This window comes from Limulus polyphemus, unplaced genomic scaffold (assembly GCF_000517525.1).
Source record: "Limulus polyphemus unplaced genomic scaffold, Limulus_polyphemus-2.1.2 Scaffold1270, whole genome shotgun sequence".
Classification (NCBI taxonomy): domain Eukaryota; kingdom Metazoa; phylum Arthropoda; class Merostomata; order Xiphosura; family Limulidae; genus Limulus; species Limulus polyphemus.
In genome coordinates, this window is record NW_013666880.1 from 188,737 (window position 1) to 200,360 (window position 11,624).

General features: G+C 31.3%; 1 protein-coding gene across 4 annotated transcripts in view; it reads left to right on the forward strand.

Annotated features, from left to right (window-relative positions):
• The window catches only part of LOC111086629, a 75,475-nt gene extending 67,205 nt beyond the window's left edge, over window positions 1-8,270 (forward strand). The window contains exons 6-7 of one of the 4 annotated variants that reach the window (XR_002611363.1): window positions 7,771-7,907; window positions 8,130-8,270. Coding sequence is in view for 2 of the 4 variants with exons in the window: in XM_022390264.1 (XP_022245972.1) it covers window positions 7,771-7,823 (53 nt within the window). In the remaining 2 variants the exon portion in view is untranslated. Of the gene's footprint in view, window positions 1-4,267; window positions 4,356-7,770; window positions 8,110-8,129 lie in introns of those variants that run through there. The other 3 variants (XR_002611364.1, XM_022390267.1, XM_022390264.1) reach the window with 3 other exon arrangements.
• The last annotated feature ends 3,354 nt before the right edge of the window (window positions 8,271-11,624 follow it).

The window sequence follows — 11,624 nt, forward strand, 5'->3', positions numbered from 1 at the left end:
CATACTACACAAAGTTCAAAAGTTAGCATTTCAAGTTGAATTCTCTACCACTGTAATATACCTTCAAGTTGAATTCTCTACCATTGTAATATACCTTCAAGTTGAATTCTCTACCAGTGTAATATACCTGCACACTTTTCTCTTTTCCCATCAATTTATTTAACATTCTTCTAGTTTAATAGGGCACTGGTTAGGTAGACTGTTCTGTGCCTAACCAGTGAAAGTGGGCTTTCTCGGGGCACCCCCGTTTACTCCCACGTCTATATCTTTTAGCATTGCATTTATAAATACCTACCGCATTGAAGGATCATAAGTCCGATATCAGCTGTTTATTAGATGAAAAAGCCAATTCAGAAAACATGCCATCTAATGTGAAACTATATGAAGCCCTAAAATTATAAATTCAGTATTCAAGATGTTGCCTTGAGCAGGACGAAGGAGAACAGCAATTTCTGAGCATCTCCGGTTGTCTTCCAAGGTTTTCCTTGAAACATTTCAAATCGAAATTCCTGAAAATAAGTAGAGAACGTTCAAGTTGCTTCAGTTTTTTTTATAACTGACCATATTTAAAGCAAGATTTTTCAACACCACTGTACATTAAATTAGGGATTTGAGATATTGACTAACTTTCAAATTAAAAAACGACGTGTTTACAGCATCAAGCTACCTCAACTTTTCATTTAAATTGAACTATTCAAACACCATCTATGAAATAAATTCTAAACTAAAACTAATTCAGAAACAGTGCAAGAAAGAAAACGTTGCATAGCCAGCGAAAGAAAAAGTAGATGGGTGACACGACAAATCAAGAAGGCTTAGAAAAAATTGGGGTAACTGAAGCAGAGAGAAAATGACTGACATGGTCAAATGAAGCTACTGAATGAACAAAGATAAGAAGACAAATTGATGCTGAGAAACGTGCAAACGGATTCTGCCCTCCCCCACGTGTCTTTTCCGTGCGTTGATCAGGTACACAAATTAGTTTTAATATAAAGAAAACATACATTTAACTTCAGCGAATCACTCAAAATAACATTCTGAAAGCATTCTTATTGCTATTCCATCATCTATGAAACAAAAGCGACTTAGTGATTTTTTTAAAGTGATTCACATATTTTGAGTGCTTACCTTCTCGTACACCAAACCAACAGTGACCATGATAGTTAAAATAGAAAAGCTGATTCAAGTTCACATATACGGGTAAATCGAAACAAGATAGTAAGAATATCTTTTTATTTACCATACAAATGTTCTTATTCGGTGTAATTTTATAAAGTGTAATTATGAAATAAATGTTACCTTAAACTAAAATCATAAAAACTACTCATCCTACACCCAAAGCATAATAGTGTTTTGACAAATGTTTTTAGAATGGACTTGCAACATCAGTGACAAAAGATCAGTATCAGAGTTGTTATTCAAGTAATATCTAATTGAAACGCGTAGAAGAAAGTGACTTTTTCAGGTCAACGGGGGCTGACTGAAGGAAAATGTGTACGTTTACATTTTGGCCGGAGAGGGTGCTGTGATGTACAAAAAAAGATTTTTGCATATATATGCAAATAACATGTTTATAAGCATTCATTTTACCATGTTTCACTACCATAATTATAAGAGAATGTCATATACATTATGATTAATCTTGGATATTTTGACCTTTTTACAGTATTATTTTTTAAAAATACAAAAAACAAAAACAGGTTAAACTACTGAAAAAGTAAAAAAAAAACCTTCCGGAATTTCATCATTTACCATAATGGTAAGTCTACTTTTTGAGTGTTAGACCCAAAATTTAGCAGGAAAAAAAACAACAAAAACATCTTTGTACAATACTTAATAACATGTTGAAATTTCAGAAGTAAAACGTGTCGAGGAGAAGTTGAAATACGGGGGTAAAAAAACGAATGTCAGCATAATGAAACAAAAAGATATAGTACTATAAATATAATAGGTGAATTTGGACAATTTACAAAGAAGTGGTTTTTTTAGTAGTAGGTTTCATTTGTATCACAAATAATACAGTTTCTCTTGACCTCAATGACCTGAAATTGATGTCAGTATACAAAGTGACTTCGTATTCACTAATAAAAGTAGGCTATACATTCCCAACCACCTTATATGCAACTTTTTAAATACAATTCGACCTACTTGTAAATTGTGGTTTTATTTATTACTAACTCACAGTCCTTAATATCCGATTCGTTGATATGCATAATCCACCTTACAATACGAAAGATACTGGGGAATAACGCAATTACGCATGATAAGCTGCATGTTGTGAAAACAATATATTTTGTTTTGTAATACTATATAATTTTTACAGTTATTACGAAATATCATAGAGTAAGTTTGTTAGATGGCCTGCGTCTACTATCATGACATTAAAACATATCAGTAACAGTTAGTCTAACTAAATGCATATTTCATTATATAAAATAGCATAGTGATCAATAAAAACTTCGTTTTTCAGATAGATTACAATGCGTAACCTTTCCGCCTCCTAGTGGCTCTTTGCGGTCTTATAATGCTAGAAACCGGGTTTCGATACCCGTGGTGGGCGCAGCACAGATAGCCCATTGTGTACATAATATTTTCAAGTAAGCTCAAAAACTACTGAGAAAATGCGTAAGGCTATCATATCTTGACAATTTAAACCTAGTAAAACTGGCCTTAACTGAAATAAAAATCGCAAAATAAGTTTTTTTTACGTTTATACAAGTGTATTTTAGAGTTTCAGTCCAATGTGGCGTTTTTATTCAAAATATTAATAATGAGATGTGCTTTAGACGCATTCCTATTATAAATAGACAAACCAGCTGATAAAAATAAGTACATTCAACAGCTGTGGTAATATTCTGTTTTATAGTATATAAGTTTAATTTATCCTAGTTTTAAAAATTGTATATGATAGTTTTGTTAATTTGTTACTTATACACTGACATGTGCGCTGCAATATTCCTGTGTATTATGCTGCACTAAAATATATCAGTTTTCATTAAGAATTCGTAGGATATTTCATTCAACTTAATCGTACCTTTTCCCTCCTCTTTTAATATTTAATTATATAAACCCAGTTATTAACGATAGCCTAATTATTTTTCGTCCTTAAATAGGCTAGTAAAACAAAATATTTTATTTTGAAAACCTTATTTTCCCTTGACGCTCATTTATAGAAAGAAAATAAACGAAAACTTCATAATCTTAGAATTCGTTTTTAGTATTAACTGGTGTCAAAAATTTAAACGGTACTAATCAACGTAGCAAAAAATATAAAAACTAATGAAATATGGAAATGGTTGAGTTTGCAAATGTAAAGTCTAGTGCCTTTATGTAGTTATGCAAGAATAAAAAATAGAAGAGTTAATTCAAACCACTGCTGTGAAATACACATTAACTTGGCCTGCCAAAAAATAACTTGGTTTACTAATGAAAACTTGGGAAAAAGTCAGACACGAAATAATAAATATATTTTATATATTCCCTCTTTTATTCGGTTTGCAGTTGAGGAAGTAGTAAGTTGACGACATACAATAGTGAAATCCGGGGTTTGATTCCATGCGATGAACATAACAGATAGAATAACGTGGGTTTTTCTAAAACAAACCCTCTTTTTTGATAGGTAGATGGATACTTAAAAAAAACGATTTAGCTAAAACAGCTTGAAATATTTATATATTTTCCAAAAAGCTAAAATATCTAAAAAATATGCTATTTCCAACAATAAATACTTAAAATTTATATATTTGTTACTAAAAACTGATTAGGTCAACAAGTGTAAATTTCTGAAATTTATGATTTCTTAAATGATAAGAAACTGGTGACCAAATGGGGAATTATACCTCCAGGAGTACCAAAGGTTAACTAATACTAATTTAATTAACGTGCCGCTCTTAGCAGTCACACAATAAAAATATTTTAGTAACAAACAACGTTTACACATTAGTATCACCACAGTAATACGGACACTAGTTACTTCTTAATTAAGTTAGCTGCTAAGAAACTCAATATGAAAGTCAGCGTTTTACGAAAGTTCACTTACTGTGTTCATAAACCATTTGGTAGAAAATGAGAACGTCAGTGGTCATACAATTTGGATCATAGAGTTTAAATGAAAATTTACCACGAATTATCTTTCATGAAACCACGTTGCTTCTTAAGAAATATCTGGACTCAGCAAATTTATCTCATTTAATGATTAATTTAAGTTTGTTTGCTTGAAATTAAGCACAAATCTTACAATGGGCTATCTATGCTCTTCCCACCACAGGTATCGAAAGCCGATTTCTAGCGTTGTAAGTCCACAGACATTCCGCTGTGTCACTGGGGAGCGTTAATTGAAGTGGAAAAGAATAAATGTGATTTTTACGCGGTATCTGTAAGATTTTTAATGAAACTGTTAATTATATGAACAAACCTAAATTTCTATGAAATTAGGAAATCTCCATTTTTATAATATTCCGCCGAGACATTTTTCTTACTAACACTAATTTAGAATGTTTTTATGTGAATTTTTGCAGTGACATAATTTGATGAATCTGTATAATTATCAATGAGGTTCCTACAGATTAACTTTCTGTATGAATGTAGTGCAAAAACTAGTTTTAAGAATGTGTGTGTTTTTGTCAGGTGCGACGAATGAGATTTAGCCACCAGTCTTCCGAAACTTTAAAAACAAACGTTTGATCCCTATTTGATTCTTGATGAATGCAATTCATAAATTAAACTTTAATTGTATTTATCTGTAGGTTTCTGATAAAAAATCGAGGTAAAGTTTTCTTATTCAGCATTTTATGTCTGACATCAAAATATTTGCATACTGTCTACACTTCGCTAATATGCTACATCAACTTTAGCTGATGAAAATATTAGGGTCAGCTATGAATATTTCAAACTTAAAATGTATCACATAATGTACTAATCTGCTGCTCAAAACGAATAAACCGTTACATGCACCAAGATCTTATATAAAAAACCTAAACGACACCATCTGAGTCCAGATAACGAAGCTATTCAAGAAAGTATCCGTAATAGAAGAACGACATTAATGAAACTGATAAATAAGATAAAGTAATGACATGCCACGAGTTCGAAGATTATCCATAATCTTAAGGTATTAACATGGATAATAAATTATTTTTAACACACACACACACATATATATATATCAAGCAAAAATAGATAATAATTCAATAGATTATCGTTTCAGTCTCCTACAATCTTAAAACAACAATAACTGCGGCTACACTACAATATGAATAGGATATGTCTCCCCTTACTACAATATGAATAGGATATGTCTCCCCTTACTACAATATGAATAGGATATGTCTCCCCTTACTACAATATGAATAGGATATGTCTCCCCTTCCCCTCAGTGGCTAGGGGTATGTTTCAATACTTGTGGTGGGTAGAGCACAGATAACCTATCGTGTAGTTTTGTGCTTAATTACAAACAAACAAACACGATATGTTTTAAGTAAACAACAACTGAATCGAATGTCATTGAAAAGAGAGTAATAATTAATTGTTTACAAAGTTCTTTGCCTAGTGATGGAAATATTCGTGTTTCTTTGGGAAAGAGTCATTGATATCTTTATGAGCTGTGGATTCGAAATTGATGGCAAGTCTCTCTGAAATTACAAGACTGAATTATAACGCATTCATCTTGCTAGAAATATGAAAAGAAGATCTATAGGAAAATAGTATTAGGGTAGAATTTGTGATTTTTATCTTTCCCAATAAGAATTTGAATAAATTAGTTTGTTGCAGAGTCCAATTTGATACAAGTATGTACCAGAGAACTTATACAAAGGTAGATGAAGAAATATTTGGAATTCCTGTATTCAGGTAATGCTTTATGAATTGCAAAAAAGTCTACTCTATTTCAGCAGAACAGTATAGATATAGTGCTTACCACAAGTCAAGACCAAATCGTGATCATAGATATTCAAAAGTTAATTGATAATAACGCATTTTCATGACATAAACATATTTACAACTTTATTGTATAGAATATACATTCGACCATTATTATGCTTAAGAATTGCAGTAAATATTATTCCCTGCCATAATGTGTGTTCTTAAAAACAAATATTCGTTAAATCTAATTATATTTCTCTGAAAACCATTAACTTATTGCTGCGGGCACAACCAAACATCAATTTCACATTATATTATTTTTTAAACGTGTGTAAAATAGCACAAAATAAAATAAAACATCATCAGTGCTGCTCATATCTTCATAGAAAGTGGCACTTTATATATTTTTTTCTGCTCAAAATCCCAATATACTCATTATGGTTGCATTTTAATTAAGGTATAAGACTCCACTTGAGACGCAAGATAAAATTAATTAAAATATAATATGCCCCAAGCACAGAACTTCACGACATGTCAAACAATGTGCTGCTCTGACATACACGTGTATATAATTTAAGTAAACTTGAGACAACAATGTATTTTAGAAATAAAAGAAGAACCCGTTATAAATTAATTATTCTGCGCTTGATGTTTTAGAGAAGAGATAAAAATATATATTAGATATATTTAAAAACGTAACCGAAAGTCGGTATCGCTCGATAATTCTGAAAACTTTCTTTACGTCACATAATATTTCTTCAATTGCTTCGTTTCATTGTTTCACTAAATATAAATCAATATTCAGAGTAACCAGAAAAGAAAGCTGTTGAATGAAATGAAGTTTACCAATGCCAGTTATGGCATACGTTCCATAAGAAACAGTTACGGTTAACATAAACACGAACTTTTCAATTTATCAGAAGGTATCAAAATCACTATAAGATATTAGTTTCATATTACAGTTTTTATTTTCAGTAAAGCGATAAATAATTCATACACATATATATGTAGTTTTCAAGTTTTTATTGTGACAGAAATGAAATTAATTACTTGGCTGGCTGATGTAATAAGGAATAAAAATTATAATTCTATTTTTAACGACGTTTTTATATAATATTTAATTAGGAGCTGTCACTTAAGGTTTTGAAAACTTGACATTTTCTCGTGAGGTTAATTACTGTACGTGCCTGCTTCTTAATGGAGAATTTCGAACATTTTGTTTTTTGTTTCCGATACAAGATAAATGGGATCAATGTGTTTCCACCTCTGTTTTTATAAAACTCAATTTTAGAACCATATAGCTCGGCTAGAAATGTTTAAAAACCAACGTCCTTTTGCGTCACAAAATATAAAGAAATTACCGTTAGTTTTTTATATTAATTCAAACATTGATTTAGTCTATAAGCTTTACAATCCTCATCGCCATAATGATCATAATACACAGGTCTGCGACTAATAATATCAGTTAAACAATGATAAACAATTATAATACTTGGAGATATGGGTCTAATATTTAAGATTATAGATTCACACGTATAAAGCAAATACGATAATATTATTATTTTTAATGATAATTTTATTATTATATATTTTTTATTCTTAGTCCTAACTCATTACACTCAATTAAACGTAATATTAAAATAAGTATGCTCCTTTTCGGATGAGAAACTTCAATTTGAATGCATTGGTATGGATAATAGGGCGGAGAAAAGCAGATGAAATGTTGAACATCATGTTTTTAATTTGATTACAGTGTAAAACTCGCTGTCTCTCTACTGTTAACACCAAATTTTATAGAATCTGTTTTAGAAATTTGTTGCTCAAACTACATCGTGTGAGTTCTGCTCTTGTAATTACAATCTGCAATAAAGTTTAGTCTGTCTTTGGATTGATTTTCCTCTTTTTTTTCAGTTATATCAATGAGAAGTCAGTACTTCCATCCCTGCTTACAACGTACTGTCTAATTATCATTCCTGCGTTTTAACAACAGTCTTAACTTCTTGTGTGATGAAGACTGCTGGGAAACATTGACAGATCATCAATACAGCGTAACATATTTTCATTTATTAACAAATATCCAATACTTAATTCACTCAAACTTTCACGAGAATCACCGTTAATAACGTATCTTCCAGTTGGATTTAAACTCGATGATTTGCAAGAAAAGTGTCTAGTTAGAGCTTATGTCAGTTTCGTGTTATTGCTGTGACGATTTATGTGGTCGGCATTCGTTAAGAGCAATAACGCTTATAAGTCTTATTTTTTTTTAGATTGTGCAGTGCAGTGTGCTATGTGAAAAGGACTCAACTGTAAGGATCTAAATTCAGTGATAGGATGATAAACAAGCTTAGATTTTCTTTATATTCCTTTTACTGTGTATCTTGATAGAAAATGTAATTGTAATAGAGACTATTTTAAACATGTAAACTACATGTGATGTAAAATAAACAGGTTCGAATTATTGATCTATGCCAATGAATAAATGAACGTAGAATTGACCGTTTCAAAATAAACATTTTATAATATAAGATTACTCAATCACAAATTCCTAAAGATCTAATAATTGTGCCGAAATATCTATAGAACAATTCCAATCAACTTCCACTAAATGGTTTGAGCCTCAGCAAAGAAAGCTCATTCTGTACGTAGACTACCTTTTATTCAAAGGATCTAAAGTTGTAAGACAAAATCAAGGATAGAGTAAAGGAACTAGAGATTGGCTTTAGCATGATGGACAAGCATTGACTGCAGTTTTCTCGATAATTTTAAAATGAATTTTAAGTTTTTTTTATTAGATTTTTATTTCTTTGGGTTTGGCTTACAGTAATGACTAAATGATTGCAAAGATTAATGTGTTGCTTAATTAATGAGACGTGCCTCGTTTTCATCTAAAAGACTTTTTAATTAGAGGCATACAAACTATTGCAATAAAGTAGCATATTGTGACGCCTAACAGATTTCATTATACGAGAAAAGATTAAATAGCAGTAGGCATCCAGCTATGTAACAAATCTTCTAATGTACATAAGTTATTTACTACACCATTCATGCTACGTATAAGGTTTTAGCGAGGTATGCGATATGTGTTAGTTTATTTAGAGTAATAGTTACACCACCCACCCATGAGCTTGTCGGAACTTAGCAAGATATCGAGAGTATTTTCTTTAGAATGTGAGTAAGTAATATATTACTGTCGTCATATCTGAAGAGTAACTAAAAATGTATTTGTATATTAAAAATGGAATAATACGTATATATATATGTATACATAAAAATCCTGACCAAAAACAAGTTCCATAGAAATTATATTTTATTGACACTGGTAATGAGATATAGGGCTTTTAGCAAAAAAAAAATATACAACGTATTTTAAACAAATATCATTAATAGTATTTGTTTCGGAATTTAACTTAAAGTTACGCTCAAACTGAAGACATATCCAAACAAACGAACACATAACACACAAAAGCCAAAATACAACATAATGAAACAATAAGCAAAATAACAGAAACAGCCAAAAATATATTTCATGAATTCCTAGCACAATACAGAAACCTCCAAAACCAAGATGACAGCATCACACTAATTATTTAAATAGCTATAGAACACCTAACACCATTACTACCACAGATCATACAATTATTCGTAATTCCACAAACGTTACAGAACACAACTACACAGCTAACATAACTTCATAAACAAATACATAACCAGACGACATAAACGGACATAGCCCTAAAAAGGAAAGTAGTAACAGTAACTAATAGATATCCAAGCCAGCTTACCAAACCCCAACTATAGAACACCAAATAACAACAGTTCAGGAGGGAGGAAGAGGTCAACTTGAACCTGACCCTTCTAGGTCTTCAAGACCTCAATCCCGATAGATAAATAGATGCAACTACTAATGTGCACCCACCACAAGCTCTTGGACTACTCTTGTCTGATTGGACAAGCTCTTGGGCTACTCTTGTCTGATTGGCTTTTGACCGTCACGCTTATATCGCATCCACGGTCCCCAAATGCGAAGGGTGTTAGTTTTCGGCAACGAGTCGCGAACCATCAATCCAAGAATTCACAGTTCGGATATGCTAATCATAGGCCATGCCTGGTTCATTATCGATATTCAGCAAGGGAAATAATCGTGGTAAGTACACTATTCTTACTTTGACAATTTCCTAAGTAGAATATAAGAACATATTACTAACTCAGGATCTTAAGCATATAGAGAGGTACTTATATTCATTGTTAAAAAAGGAAGCTCTATTTCCTGATAAAAGGTAGCTGTAACAATATTTAAACGTTTTATTTGCATGGTCCATTATAAACTAGTTTTAGATGTTAAAATTGAAACATTAACGCAAGCCAATGTATTTGACAGAAAAGCAAAAGAAACAAACTTTATATACAATATGTACACTATAAACGCATTCCTAAAAATGAATAAATTAATACAATACAATAAATAAATACATAATTATTTGTATATATTGCTTAAATCGTCAACAATAGTAAAATACACAATGCGGAAAGAAGCATATTTTAACTTAATTATAAGATAATATAACCTTAGAAATATATACTAAATGAAACGTCAGCAAGAATAACAAATATGATAAAATGCTAGAATAAATGTACATACCTTCCGTTCCAAGACTTATCTTAAAATTCAGAAATAACTGAGAAATAAAACTAGAGAATGAGGCAAAGAGGAAAAACAGCCTGAGCAACACCAAGTTCTTAAACCTATATACTGCTTGTTTGTTTGAAGTTAAGCACAAAGCTAAACAACGGGCTATCTGTGCTCTGCTCACCACGGGTATCGAAACCCGGTTTCTAGCGTTGTAAGTCCGCAGACATACCCCTGTGCCACTGGGGGGCCACATACTGCTATTAACTTTGAATCAAGTTGAGGATAAGCAATTGTTACATGTGAAAGGAGAGCGAAGAAGTAAACTAAACCTCGAAATCGAAATGTCAGGCCTAGAACAACGAAAAAAAGAATTGGGTCTAACGTAACAAACACGAAGTAAAACAAAAAGGAACAGACATATGGCAGAAAACGAGGAAAAAATGAGGATAATAACAAGAAAAGGAACGAGAGCAAGTAGCAGTGAATAAGGAAATCAATGAAGATAGAAATATACAAAGAGGTGAGAAAGGTGTGAAAAGAACAAAGCAAGAGAAAAGGAATGTAACGTGTAAACTGAAAATAGAGTTTGTACAAGTCATAAGCCAAATCCAAAATGTTAACTGATCTAAAACTGCACCACAACGTTAAAACGTTTGCACAATAAAACCTTATTAAAAAAGGGCGTCAAGCCCTCTGGAAACACTCTACGTGTTTCGGCGGTGAGTTAATTGTTAAAAATGTTTAAGATTATGGTGCGCTTTTAGTTCAGTTATTTTCATTCTTTATAATAATAAAATTTAATTTGCTTTTTAAGAAAATATTTCAAATAACCTTCATCTCAATACGCATTTCGCATAACGTTAACAAGTTAAGTAATATTTGAGCAGGTTCACTACATTCATATCTATTAAGTTGATATTAGTTTAAACTCTTAATAACAAGTTAACTGAAATATAGAGCCCTATATTCCAACTAATTTGGTAAGATTGTTATTTATTGTATAAACAATTAGACACTTGGGGATTTATTAGTTGATTTTGAGTCAGAAATTAATTTTTTAGTTAATCATAACTCCTTGAAATGCAACATATTATTGTAAAGGAATCATTTAATAACCGAACTAAGCAGTAAG